Here is a 14,989-nt window from a genome sequence, read left to right as displayed (position 1 = left end):
AATTTTGCATATGTTACGTTTTTCGGGTTAGAAGAATTAGAGCCGGAAAAATGTTATAAATGAATTAGAGCTGCTCACAAGTAAAAATAATATGTAGCTTAATTAAACCAACTTACGATTCTTCTCACTTTGGTTTCTTCTCACTTGATTGAACGCAACAAACTGCTCTGCTGAACATGTTCTGGGGAGAGTGGGGAGGCCACGCTCTAAGGACGCAAAATGACCGCAGGAAAGAGGGAATATCTAAACAGCAACATATATACATTTGAATATTGTGTCCTGGACATTGCAGGAGTGAAATAATTGCATTTTACTCTTTTAATTTTGTATCAAAAGAATACCCTGCGCAAAAAAAACTAACCGACCTTACCAATAAAAACCCGCCGGCCTCCTGCTTACGAAGTCCCTTCGGTAATAAGAAGAAATGAACAAAATTAAATAAAGGGAATTAAAAATAAGACTTTAATAAAGCCACCATCTTGTTTGCAATAACTGATAAAAAAGTTCGCAGATAAAAACGTTTACATAGGAATCATTTCATCACAATTTCAGTTCTTAACATGACGAACGAAAAAAGGAATCCTTTATTTAAAAAGCGTTTAACGTGTTTATCGATAGCAAAGCCCGAGAACATCTGTCAAAGAAGATTACCTAGAGTTAGTTCCTCCTCAGTTTTCGATGTTTACGTAATTTGTAAGTGTTATGTTCCTCGGGTATTCTCGAGCATTGCATGTTTTTAAGGAATCAAAATTGGTGTGAAGATGTGTACCCGTTGCCGGCTTAAGGTTTGGAAAATTTCGCGTGAGCAAACAAAAGGGACAATAACTGCCTTTAAACCCCTTTCAGTGTAAGTCCTTGATGAAATTAACTGTCCGAATCGTTTATTACACTATTGTGGCCAAACAGTGAACGATAAATCCAAACCCACTCTTTAAAAAAAAAACACTACTTACCCTGCTAATAAAACTGGTTTTTATTTGCAAAAGCAAAGAGATCTTCACACATATTCTCTTTCGTTTTAAAATATGGCGTACAAGTCTATTTGAGTTATCTGTTAATTTTTTAGTCTTTAAAACTGCCACCGAAGTCATGTATGTATGCCTTTAAGTGGTATTTTTAAAGTTATTATATTGTTCACATTAAACATGTTATAGTTTGTCCTCCTGTGCGAGCTCAAGCTACCCGCGGTCCTTGTTATATACAGAAGGCGTTATAGCGACGACAAAACAATGTAAAGAATCATGGCCGGTCCTACGATTGGAGTGATGTGCGATTTCTAAGCCAAGAGAAGTTCCACAGCATGACTATGATAGCGTGTCGAATGTGTCTTATCTTCCAACAGTAAATTACAGGGTTCAAAGTTGAGTTAAGGAAAACGAGAGTCAAAGAGAAAAGGAAAAATCTCTTTAAAGCGATATTCGAACGGTTGATTTCAGTGACGACCAAACAGATAAAGAAAGGCAAATAACAAACCAAAAACACGAGATATACGTAAAACACACTCACTGCAGATTTAATGAGGCCAGCAAAATTTACCATTTCGTCAGTCTGTGCTACTTGCTGTACTTGCAGGGCCTGAATCTGATTCTTGTGGCGTCGTACGGTAAAATAAATCCTGATGTAAACCATTGATGTAAGGACGAGACCAATAAATCCAAAAATCAAAATAATAAGTGAGTAAATTTCGAGCGGAACCCATAACGTTGACAAAGAAAGAAAAATACTAAATACCCATATCGAGATCACCACAGCAACAACATGCTTGTAAGTCACAAGTTCCTGATATCTGAGATGAAGATAAATAGCTAAGAACCTATCAACACTTACAGCCACAACACCAAAGAACGAAGCTGTGGAAAAGAAATACGTAATGACATAAAAAACCTTATAGGCATTGCAGCCAGGATCATTTTGCTGTAACCACTTGACCAGGATTGAGGTGTAAAATGGTTGAACCAATAAACCAACACCAACATCAGAAACAGCAAGACTCAGGAGCAATGTTTTCAAAGTCTTCGGCAACGACGAAGTTTTCCTTATCGTGTGGATTGTTACAATGTTCAACATGATGGCGGTATAGCATAAAAAACTGTTGAATACACAATTTGCGATGAACGTCGAGTGGAGATCTTCAAATTCTGATATTCTTGGGTAGTACTGCAGAAACGCTTCACACAATGATTTCTTCATGATATTGACTCAAGGTTCTTAACACACCTCGTATCACATAACAACTGTTAAGTGCTAAAGTGATGATGGAGGAAACGAAGGTAGTAAGGTATTCCACAACTTGCCCTTCCAGGTCGGCAGTCGACAGGAAATACTATACAGTCAAATTTATATGTGGTTCTTGAACTTTCCGGCTTAAACCTGATTAGAACTGATAAAACCATAGTTAGTAGAGGTAATATGTAAGTGGCGTGAGTGTCAGGTATATGAAGTGGCGCGAGTGTCAGATATATATACTAGTCATGCAGTAAATAAGCCATGTGTTTGTAAAAATCTAGAAAGCTGTTTAGAACAGTTTACTCTTATTTTAGACATTTGTAATGGGTAAATGAGACATCGGTAAGAATACTGTCGAATAAACTGAGCGCACCCTTGGCTTAATGCTTGATCAAAAGTAGTTTAAGTTAGCATGTGCATATGAAAATTTCATTCGTCATGGATATGCTGTCAAAGAACAGACAAAAGAAAACAGATTGTCTCTAAAAGTCACTTAGTATGCTACACCTGCAAACTGCTATAAGTTTCATGGGCCGTATGGCGAGCGCGACTAAAAAACACCGAAAGCGCTCCATTGCTCAGTGTGGCTAGGAGTTTTCCAGGGTTAATATATTAAGTACATTCCAGGTCTTTACCATTAAATAATTCGCACTGTTTGTTAACAAGGGGAAACCGCTTAGGTCTTTTCAATGATGGAACAGAATGGAAAAATTGACAGACAATAGAATAAGACTTAGACTAATTAGACTATTAGCACTTAAAAAACTGTCAAAACCAAGACTTAATGAAAACTGCTCACGTCATTCTTAGGTTTATTAACGAGGAAGTTATCAAAAAGGTTCTTTTATCTATATTTTAACGGCCGGTTAAACTGGTTAACCTGCAAACATCCATCAAACAAGTTGATCCTTAGTTCCTACTTTTCGTTGTTTTTGAAAATTTCTAGCGTTATGTTTCTTGATTATTCTCCAGTATTTGAGGATTAAGAGGGGGAAATGAAACAAACGAATAAGATCTGAAGTTAAACACGGCAGGTTGCAAGCGGAAGAAGCTTGACGTAAAGTCAACATCAGTGACATCCATCGAATCAAGTTTCTCTGGAAAGCACTTAGAGTTGTTATTCAAAATTTTTCACACAGACAAACTTTCTTAGCTCTTCTTTGCACCTTGCTAAATTATCACGTGATGACGGTGATGGTCATACACAAAAAAATAAAAATTCTAGGGCTCGTTCTTTCCGCTGAGAATTCGGCATTTGCTAAAAAAATTGATTCGTAGTCTTTGTTAAAAAAGACGAAACTGCTTAATGAGAACGGAGTAGAAAAAATTGAATGAGAATTGAGGAAGACTTTAAATAAGACCATCTGCACCTCACTGACAGAATAAAGACTTAATGAAAACTGTTTATTTAACAGGCGATGCGTTTGTGAAATTTTTGTAAGAAAATTATCTTTGTTATGGAACTTCGGAACAAATATCATAAGGCTTTTGGAAACTGATCGAAAATATTAACTATATCTAAAAGTTGTTTACAGAAAGCATTTCTCGGAAATTTTGTAAAGTAACCAAAAATAGCGAGGACACCAGATGGGTATAATTAAAAAGCGTTTTATATGCTAATCGATGAAAACCTGTAAAATTTGTCAAATACGGTTTTTATCCTTTCCCCTGACATGGGTAAAAAGTGAAAAACAAATCCAACGCGTGCGAGCTCCGCACTTTCAACTTCCACATTCTTTATTTAAAAAGATAATAAATAACACTACGAGTAAAACTTTTTAATTTGAAAAAGTGTAAACTTACATGTTCTTGTTCCTCTGGCACATGGAATAAATTCATTCTAAATGTCTGTTATTTATATTTTTTCCGAATCACAAAAATGCCACTGAACTAAGTGTTCAAGAAATCACTAAACTATAAAAATTCCTTCCTAGTATGTACATATATTTCTTCAGTATACTTAGTTTTAATACGCTGTCGTTTGTCCTCAGGCAGCTCATGTTCAGACTGCTCGCGGTCCTTGTGAAGTATATATTGAAAGTTTTTAGCAGCAACAGCCGACTCCGAATGTGGAGAATTCTGGCATAGCATGGCCGGTCCTGTGATTAGTGTGATGCACGATTTCTGAGCCAAGACATGTTCCGCAGTATGTCCATGATAGCGTGTCGAATATGTCTCATCTTCCAACAGTAAATTACAGGGTTCAAAGATGAATTAAGAAATACGAGAGTCACTAAAAAAGCAACAGTCTCTGCAAAGCAATACTCGGACCGTAGATTTGGCGAGCGGAAAACAGATAAAGATTAGCAAATAACAAATCAAGAACACGAGATATACATAAAATGTCCCGACTGCAGATTTAACGAGGCTTGCGAAATTTGCAAATTTCGTCATTCTGTGCTACTTGTTGTACTTGCAGGGCCTGAATCTGATTCTTGTGGCGTTTTACGGCTAAATAAATCCTGATGTAAATCAGTGTTGTAACAAAAAGACCAACAACATTACCTATGCTAACAAATAGCGTGCGAGTATCAGGCGGTGTCCACAAAGCCATCAAAGACATAAACGCACTTAACACCTGTATTGAGATCACCACAGCAAAAACCCGCTAATGAGCCACAAGTTCCTGATATCTGAGATGAAGACGAAGAGCTAAGAACCTGTCTACACTTATCGCCATTAGACAATGACGTCACCAACTTTATTTATTCCTCCTCAATTAAGATTCCTCCGCAAAAAAGGGAGTAACCGGTACCTACTATACTACTGAGAAGGCGTTTGTCAACAATTATAACACTGAAAATATGGTCGGAATCCTCGCGCAACATGGCCTGCCCTCCAATTAATGTGATGCGCGATTTCTGAGCCAAGAAATGTTCCGCAGTATGTCCATAATTGCGTGCCGAATGTGTCTCATCTTCCAACAGTAAATTACAGGGTCCAGAGACGAATTAAGACATACACCAGTCAACGAGAAAAGCAAAACTCTCTTCAAAGCGATACTTGGTTCGTAGTTTGCAAGGGCTGCGCATGCCCAATAGATAATAGTAGGCAAATAACAAACCAAATACACGAGATATACGTAAAACGTACAGACTGCAGATTTTATGAGGCCAGCAAAATTTGCCATTTCGCCATTCTGTGCCACTCGCAGGACCTGAATCTGATTCCTGTGCCGTCTTACGACCAAATAAATTCTGAAATAAGCCACTGTTAATTCGTTGTAAAAGGAAGACCAAGAACAGTGCCAATGGAAACTAATACCGAGCGAATGTTGGACGGTACCCACAACGGGATCGAAGAATACAATCCACTTAACGCCCATATTGAGATCACCACAGCAACAACACGCTTGTGAGTCACACGTTCCTGACATCTGAGATGAAGATGAATAGCTTAAAACCTGTCTACACTTACAGCCACAACACCAAAGAACGAAGCTAAACTAAAGAACAGCCCAATGACGAAGAAAACCTTATAGATGCTACAGCTGGGAAGGCTTTGTTCTAACCACGTGATCAGAAGTGAGGTGTAAAATGGCTGAACCAATAAACCAACACCAACATCAAAAACAACAAGACTCAGGAGCAATGTTTTTAAAGTTTTCGGCAACGACGAAGTTTTTCTTATAACATGGATTGTTACAATGTTCAACATGATGGCGACATAGGATAACAAATTGTTAAAGACACAATTAGCAATGTAAGTTGAATGAAGGTCTTCAACATCGGAGATTTCGGGGTAGTACTGCAGCATCAATTTACAAGATGACTTATTCATGATATCGACTCAATCAGGTTTCTTTCAGGCAGCAAGTGCTTGTCATATAAATTTACTTAGGAAGCTGAAGCTAAGATGGTTCCCTTATAGGGCGCCAGGAAGTACTTGGTAAAAATGATTTTTCTACCTACTAAAGCGATGATCCTCAGTTAACGAAGTCAGTAAAGTATTGCAGTATTCTGGATGTTCGCCAAGGAAAAAAATCACGCTCTTTGTCAGGGAATCGAAAAAAACGAAACTAGAGAACGGAAAAAAATGAATTAAATTAAAAAATAATACCAGGAGCACTTCAAAACTGTCATAACCCAGACTGCTTGCGTCATTCTCAGTTTTATTAAACAATCGAGGGAGTTATCAGAAAAGGTTTTTATATATATGTTAATGGCTGGTAAACTTAGAAACGTCGGTCAAACGAGGTTAAACCCTCCCGAACGTTTGAGGATTAAGAGAGGGAAACATGTAATAAATGAATAAAAACTGAAGTTAAAATGTAGCCAGTGGAAAGTTAAAAACGTCACGTGAAGCCAGATGCTATCGATAGACTCAACTTGTTTCTTTGGAAAGCACTTAGAATTGTCATTGAAATTGTTTAATAAAAACAAACATTCTTAGCTCTTCGTTGCAGTTTGTTAAATTATTACGTGATGAAGGTGATAATTGTACACCGAGGAATAGACATTTAAAATTCAAGGCACGTTCTTTCCCTCGTTGGTTCTTGTCGCCCGAAATTCGTTATTTGCTCAGAAGTGATTTGTGCTCTTTGTTGAAAAAGGCGTAAAAGCCCAGGTTTTTTGAAGGACATTATGAGAATGGAGTAAAATAAAATTAAATGAGAATTGACGAAGATTCTAATAAGACCATTTGCACCTCACTGACAAAATAAAGACTTAATGAAAACGATTTAATTATTAAACAGGAGATAAATTTGTTATATTTTGATAAGTAAAATTATCTTTATAATAGAACTTCGAAATGAAAATCAAAAGGCTTTGGGTAGAAAGAGCGAAACGCGTTTCGCTCTTCGTTGCGGGACGTGAATGAGAGGCGGCTGTATTTGCAGGCTAGGCTTTGGGAGATTGATCGAAAATACGTTTTCACCTAATTATATATAAAAGTTGTAAACAGAAAGCATTTTACGGATTTTTTCTAAAATAGCTAAAAATATAGATAACATAACATAGGTATAATTAAATAGCATTTTTTATTATATATATAGCGAGAATTTTAAGCAATAAACCTTGCAAATAGAATTCTATATTTGCTATATTTTCACATGTGAAAAAAGCGATACGTCCAATCAGCTTCGCGTATAGCTTTCTTCACATGTGAAAAATATAACCAATCAGCATCTAGACTAGTACGACTAAACCAATCACAGCGCGAGAATTTAAATGGTTTCCAACGAGGTTGAGAAAGCGAGCGGCAAGTTTGCTCTCGACGGCAGTTTATGCTTTGAAAACATAGCTACATGTTTTGTTTCTTTACAAAACTTTGCCTTTTAAGAACTTAATGGAAATGCAAGCCAACAGAAACACGCTAAGCAAAACCTAAAGAATACAGCAGTGATAAAAATCACTCTTCAAAGGCGAAGTGAAGACAGGCGAAGGCGAAGTGTCGATAAGTGAAAGCGAGTTGAAGACAAGACTTTCATCGGAACTTACAACACATCCAAGGACTTTCTAAGAGTATTCAGGAACTCTTGGGATCGTCTTGGTAAAGTAAATTGTATTTTTTAATTAGATTTACGTCGCAATTATAGTTTAATTAACCGACTCCTTGTGTTGTCACAATTTGTTCAAAATTCGCCAGTTGATTCGCCAGTAGTTTATTCGCTTGTGGCGAAGTTTCCTCGATGCGATACGAAGTTTATAAATGTAACGCAGTGTGTTTATCTAAATAAAGTTCTTGCTAGGAGAGTTTGTCGCCAGTAATTTTTCTTTCATATTATTGAAATAGCGAATTCGCTTGTAAAGCTATGTGCATTTGCAGCTTTGTTTTCTCGCGCCGTTTAACTGTTGTATGCTAAAGGTTATAAACTGGAAAAATCGGCGTAAAGTGCTCAATGGTGGAATTCTCGTTATATATATAATAAACAAATTACAGCATAGAAAGTGCTTTGTACGGATTTTTATTCACTCGTTGCAAAACTTTGGAAAACTCACTCGTTCGCTACGCTCACTCGTTCGTTTCCCAAAATTTTGCAACTCGTGAATATAAATCCGTACGGCGCACTTTCTATGAAGTAATCTATATATATTTTAATCGATGGAAAACCTGCAAACTTCTGTCAAACAAGTTTCTAGTTCCCCTTTTTGTTTGTTTCCGGTTTGGAAAAATGTAAAAAACAAATTAGGGCTGCTCAGAAGTAAAAATGATATGTAGCTTAAACGAACTCACGACTAACTGGTTCTGTTCTCACTTGACTAACCGAGAAGATAACGCGTTGGCTGTGATTGCTATGGGGCGAGTTACAAGAGGTTTGTTAGCCAATCACTAGGCTCCTTGAATGTAAGAAAGTTCTCTAAGTTGGACTGGGGAAGTTGAGAGGTCACGTTCTAAGGACGCAAAATGACCGCGAGAAAGAGGCAATATCTACACAGCAATTTGTACATTAGGCCTACACAGCAATACATATAAACATTTAGACTGGGCTGTGAAATCCGTTCTCCATTTTGGTTTTTCGCACTCATATGAATATTGCTTCCTGGGCGTTGCACCCTGGAGTGAAATAATTGCATTTTACTCCTTTGTATCAAAAGAAAACCCTAGGCAAAGAAACTATCCGATCTTAATATATACCACACAAGTAAATAGTGCTTTTCGCGCACGCTGATTGGTTAACTCAAAGGTTATTAGCATAGTACTATTCACCTCCACTTCGGTGAATAATTGTTAATTATCATTAAAAAACCCAAATAGGCCTTTTTCAAAAAGCCACTTAGCTAGAGGGGCCTGAAAGGGTAACATGGGATCTGAGATTTGCCTATTTTTTTCACTTGGAAAATGGTATTTACGCCATAACTCAAAATGAAAAAGAATGAGAAAATTTGGTTCGCTTTTTCAAATAAAAAACAATTTTATTCACAGTGAGTGTTTTTTGTATGATTATAAATAAAGTGGAAGACGAAAGCGCAGAACGTAAACGAGTTAGATTTGTTGTTCACTGTTTAGTCATGACAGCGTAAAAGACGATTAATTAGGACAGTTCTCTCCAAAGTCCAAAGGGATTATACAAAAAGCAGTATTTTCCCCTTTCGTTTGCTTACGCAAAATTTACCAAGCCCTTTCCCCGGCGAAATATTGCTCGAGAATACCAGAGGCCGGAAGCGTAGCTTTTATAACTTTCTGAAACAAAAAAAATGAAGAGGAACTAATTTGGGAAAACATTCTTTGACAGATGTTTTCAGACTTTGTCATCAATTATAATTGATTAACCTTTAAAAAAGCTTTTTTTAATTAAATGGTTCCGGGTTTGTTGTCAGGAAGGGAATTGTCATGAAATACTTCCTGGGTCAACGTTTTATTTGCAAAAACAAATTGCCTAAAATTGTTGCCTCAATCAATTAACTGATCTTCATTCGTTTGAGGTTCCGTATAATACCGTACCGAATATCAAATGTGCCAACACTTACAGATGTTTAGATTTTTTGTCTAATTAACCTGAACAATTTTCATTAAGACTTGGTTTTGTCATTTATTGCAGCGAGATAGTGGCTTTATTAAAGTCTTTATTTGATTTGATTTTTATTGTGTTTCATTTTGCTTATGTTTTTAAACATAGTCTAGAGGGCCCGAAAGGGGGGGGGGGGGGGAGATGGGTGTAAATCTCATTTTTCAGCCCTAGATTTGCCAAAATCCCAGTCTCATTCCCATTGTTTTGTTTGTGATTCCCTGTCCCAGTAACCCAAATTACTTATTTTCATCATGAAACTACCTTCGAAGTCAGTTTATAAGCAATATGAATGTCTTCAGAGTATTATTTCGTCGGCCATATATAACTCAGATTAAAATACGCTTTCCTTAGACCTCATGCAGCCCGAGTACCGACTGCTTGTAGTCTTTGTAATATACAGAAGCTGTCTATCAGCAACAGTAACACTAAATATGGAGAATTCTGGCAGAGCATGGCTTGCCCTGCCGTTAGTTTGATGCGCGATTTCTCAGTGATCCAAGACATATTCCGCAGTATGTCCATGATAGCGTGTCGAATGTGTCTCATCTTCCAACAGTAAATTATAAGGTTCAAAGATGAATTAAGACAAAGAAGCGTAGTTGAGAAAAAATAAAATCTCTTCAAAGCGATATTTGGGCCATTGAATTTTTAAATGGCGACCAAACAGGTCACTTAAGGATAATATGGAAGCAAAAACACGAGATAAACGTATGATATACCGACTGCAAATTTAACGAGGCTCGCAAAATTTGACATTTCGTCAGTCTGTGCTACTTGATGTACTTGCAGGGCCTGAATCTGATTTTTGTGCTGTCGAACGGCTATAATGATGTATAGAAATATGGTGCGAACATTGGGCGGAGCCCACAACGGTATTAAAGAAGAAAATCCACACCCATATTGAGATCACTACAGCAACAACACGCTTGTGAGTCACAAGTTTCTGATATCTGAGATGAAGATAAATAGCTAAGAACCTGTCTACACTTACAGCCACAAAACCAGAGATCTAAGCAGTTGCAAGCAAAACCGAAAAATTAAGAAAAACCTTATATGTGCTACAGCTGGGAATGCTTTGTTGTGACCACTTAACCAGAAGTGAGATGTAAAATGGTTGGACCATGCAATAAAAATACACCAACATCAGAAACAGCAAGACTCAGGAGCAGTGGATTGTAACAATGTTCAACACGATAGCGGTAAAGCATAGACAATTTTTAAATACACAATTTACAATAAACGTCAAGTGGAGATCTTAATATTCTGATATTCTGAGGGTAGAACTGCGGCAACAGTTCACAAATATAACTGACAGGATTAAATTAAAGACAAATAAAACAAAACTTTAACAAAGCCACCATGAAAATGGATAAATGATGAAAAGATGATGGAGACGACGGACGCCATTGAAGCTAATGGGTTCGGATATAAAAACGTCAGATATGAAAACATTTCATGACAATTTTCATTTTTACAATGACAAATGAAAAAACCGGAAACCTTTATTTAAAAAGCGTTTTAAAAGGTTTATCGAAGGCAAAGCCTGAAAACATCTGTCAAAGAAGCTTTCCCGGGGTAGTTCCTCCTCAGTTTTTGCTGTTTTCCAGGGTTGTGCCATGTTACCGGCCTCGGGTTATCTCGAGCGTTGTAATAAAGGGATCGAAATTGGTGTGCGGATTGTGTATATATGGGGTAACTTAATTCCTAATGCTGTTATTTATTTTTAATTTTCTTCGGAATCACAAAAATGTTACTGGACTCAATGTTTTAGAAATCAAGCTAAGCTACATAAATCCCTTCCTAGTATATATATTTTTCAGTATTATATTACTTAGTTTTAGAACGCTCTTATTTGACATGCTGCTGTCCGAGCTCAGACTACTCCCGATCCTTGTTACATAAAAAAATCGTTTATAAGCAAAAGCATCTTCGAATGTGAGGAATCATGGCATAGTATGGCCGGTCCTGCGATTAGTGTGATGCGCGATTTCTGAACCAAGACATGTTCCGCAGTATGTCCATGATAGCGTGTCGAATGTGTCTCATCTTCCAACAGTAAATTACAGGGTTCAAAGATGAATTAAGAAATACAGGCGTAAAAGAGAAAATAAAAAATCTCTTCAAAGCGATACTCGGGCCTAGTATTTTAAGGGAGGCCAAGCTGATAAAGTATGGCAAATAACAAGCTAAAAATACGAGATATACGTAGAATATACCGACTGCAAATTTAATTAGGCTCGAAAAATTTGCCATTTCGTCAGTCGGTGCTACTTGTTGTACTTGCAGGGCCTGAATCTGATTCTTGTGGCGTCGGACGGCCAAATAAATCCTGATGTAAACCAGTGTTGTAACAACAACAAAAACAAATACAATAATAAATACAATAAGACCCTTAACATCGAACGAAACCCACACCATTAACAAAGAAAGAAATGCACTAAACACCCATATTGAGATCACTACAGCAACAACACGCTTGTGAGTCACAAGTTCCTGATATCTGAGATGAAGATGAATAGCTAAGAACCTGTCTACACTTACAGCCACAACACCAAAGAACGAAGCTGCGGACAAACAATTTGCAATGACACTAAAAACCTTATACGTGCTACAGCCAGGATCGTTTTGTTGTAACCACATGACCAGAAGTGAGGTGTAAAATGGTTGAGTCAATAAACCAACACCAACATCAGAAACAGCAAGACTCAGTAGCAATGTTTTTAAACTCTTTGACAACGACGAAGTTTTTTTTATCGCGTGGATTGTTACAATGTTCAACATGATGGCGGTATAGCATAGAAAACTGTTGAAGACACAATTAGCAATATACGTCGATTTGAGGTCTTCAAATTCTGATATTCTGGGGTAGTACTGCAGCAACAGTTCACAAAATGATTTCTTCGTCATATTGGTTTCAGGTTCCTTAACACACCAAGCGTATCACACAAACATAGTTTCCGTTCTAAGCGCCACAGGCAAACAAACTAGAACACTTTGGCCATAAATGGTTCCTTAAAATGTAAAAGTGATGATTCTCAGGAAACGAAGGTAGAAATATATTCCAAAACTCGCTCTTTCAGATTTTTTTGTCAACAGGAAATATATAATTTAAATTTATACGCGGGTCTTGAACTTTCTGGCTTATATATAATTTCAATGAAACCAAGAAGTAAATGTCACTGGTGTGAGTGTCAGGTTCGTCAAACAAGCAAATGTTTGTAATAACCTTAAGAGCTGTTAAGAACATTTAAGCCTGGTTTTCGCAGCGACGCAAGCACAAGTGCAAGGATAACAGCTCTTATTCCACCGTGAAAACAGCTACGACGCAAGCAAAAGCACAAGGGCATTGCATTTTGATGCTTGTGTTTGTATTTGCGGCAAGCACAAGCACAAGGGTCTTTTTTTTTCGCGCGATTGCGCTTGTGCTTGCGTTGCAGTAAAAACCAGGCTTTAGCGGTGATTTTTGACATTTCAGACATTGTTAATAATGAGATATGCGTTATAAAATACTTCCGATTGAAGATGCTTAGCTAAATGCTATAAGTAAGAAAGTGTTTATGAAAAATTCATGGATGTTCATTTTATTTTGTCAATGAGCCAAAACAAACAACTTTTTTTTAAATGTCGCTTAATATGTTAATCGATGTGGCACCTGCAAACAGCTACGAGTCAGTTTCATATGCCGTGTAGCAAGATCCACTGCTAAGTGTGGCTGGGAGCTTTGCCGGCTGTCATGTAATGTCTAAGTAAATTAAGGGTGTTTGCTAGGAAATCTTACGTAGCGTTTATTAAAAAAGGCAAAACTGCTTAGGTCTTTTCAAAGACATAAGAGAATGGAAATAGAATAAGACTAGTAATTAGTCCATCAGCACGTCAAAAACTGTCAATAACAAGTCATAATAAAAACTGCTCGCGTGATTCTTCTTTAGTGCACTCAGCGTTTGTCTTGCCGAAGAAATTTTGCCGCTTTTTTTAGGGCTGCAACAGGTGCCTCTTGCATAAAAATTTTCCTGTCTTCTAAGGTGAAGGCATCAACATCCCAGTAGTCACTCTTTTTACTGGGTGTTTGCTGTGAAAACGTTTTGCTTGTTGTTGAAAAAGACGACAGCGCTTAGGTCTTATACTGGATTCACATAACTGATTAGATTAATATTGAGAAGTAAATGTCACCGGCGTGAGTGTCAGGGTTATTAAACAAGCCAGTATTAAAAAAACGCACTAACAAACTGTTTTGAAATTACACATTTCAGACGTAGTAAAAGAGATATCGGTGAGAATATACCGCTGAATGAAGTTCGTTAGCTTAATTCTTGAACAAAAATATACGGAGTAGTCGCTCATTCACTATTTTGAAAGACTCAAAACAAAACAGAAATGTCTTTAAAAGTCGCTTAGTATGCCGATCAATAATACACCTGCATGATGCTACTCAAAACACCGACAGGTCCGACAGCGCTCTATCGGTAAGTGTTGTTAGGAGTGTTTGTTTTGAGCAGTAGTGCATTGTTAAAGTTACTTAGCTTTCGGGTGTTTCAGTGCCGAGAAATAATTTGCACTGCTTATTAAAGAAAAGACAAGGCTGCTTAGGTCTTTTCTTAGGCACAACAGAATGGAATAAAATTGAAATAGGATAGAAAAAAAAATTACAACATCACCATTAGTATGTCAATTAATGACAAAACAATAATTAATAAAACCGCTCGTGTCATTCTCAGGTTTGTTTACCAACCAAAAATCGTTTTTTATATATGCTGATGGGGTAACCTGGGGGCCAGGTCTACTCGCCTAAAAGAGAAATTACAAGCTCAGTACAGTAAACTCAATGCCAAAGTGAAGCGATCAGCTAGAGCAGACAAAAGAAGATTTGTTGAGGACCTCGCAACAGAAGCAAAGGCTGCTGTCCAGAAACAGGAGCAAGTCACAGTTTACAGAATCACCAAGCAAATATGTGGAGGTCAACGGAGAGGGAAAGCACCTATCTGCAGCAAGCAAGGGGTATTACTAACAACTGAGAAGGAACAGGAGGAGCGATGGGCAGAACACTTTCAGGAAGTACTTAACAAGGAGGTCCCAGAGAAGCCAGCTGCTGCTCAGGATGCTGAGGAAGACCTTGACATCAGCATTGAACCACCCACTAAAGAAGAGATTGTGGAAGCCATTAAAGATCTCAAGAATGGTAAAGCACCTGGGCAGGACCAGCTTAATGCTGAGCTCTTTAAATGACATCCAGAGCTTGCAGCAGAGATATTACTCCCACTCTTTGCTAAGGTGTGGAATGGTGAGGGGATACCAAGTGACTGGAGCAAAGGA

General features: G+C 37.5%; 3 protein-coding genes and 1 pseudogene across 3 annotated transcripts in view; all 4 read right to left on the bottom strand.

Moving 5' to 3' along the window:
• Positions 1-12,637, bottom strand: part of LOC144631987 (adenosine receptor A2b-like) — a 39,126-nt gene extending 26,489 nt beyond the window's left edge. Inside the window, exon 1 of the mRNA XM_078490575.1 lies at positions 12,612-12,637. The gene's annotated coding sequence lies outside the window, so the exon portion shown is untranslated. The remainder of the gene's footprint in view (positions 1-12,611) is intronic.
• Positions 1,252-2,190, bottom strand: LOC144632158 (adenosine receptor A2b-like). Its single transcript, XM_078490757.1, has one exon. The coding sequence runs from the start codon at positions 2,188-2,190 to the stop codon at positions 1,252-1,254; it is 939 nt and encodes a 312-aa protein (XP_078346883.1).
• Positions 5,069-6,006, bottom strand: LOC144632157 (adenosine receptor A3-like; annotated as a pseudogene).
• On the bottom strand, positions 11,651-12,586 carry LOC144633089 (melanocortin receptor 3-like). Its single transcript, XM_078491868.1, has one exon. The coding sequence runs from the start codon at positions 12,584-12,586 to the stop codon at positions 11,651-11,653; it is 936 nt and encodes a 311-aa protein (XP_078347994.1).
• Positions 12,638-14,989: the final 2,352 nt, after the last annotated feature.

Source organism: Oculina patagonica, chromosome 12 (genome assembly GCF_052425735.1).
Source record: "Oculina patagonica isolate OP01 chromosome 12, crgOcupat, whole genome shotgun sequence".
NCBI classification, from domain to species: Eukaryota; Metazoa; Cnidaria; class Anthozoa; order Scleractinia; family Oculinidae; genus Oculina; species Oculina patagonica.
Note: the sequence above shows the minus strand (reverse complement) of the source record. Positions and strands in the feature narration are given on the sequence as shown.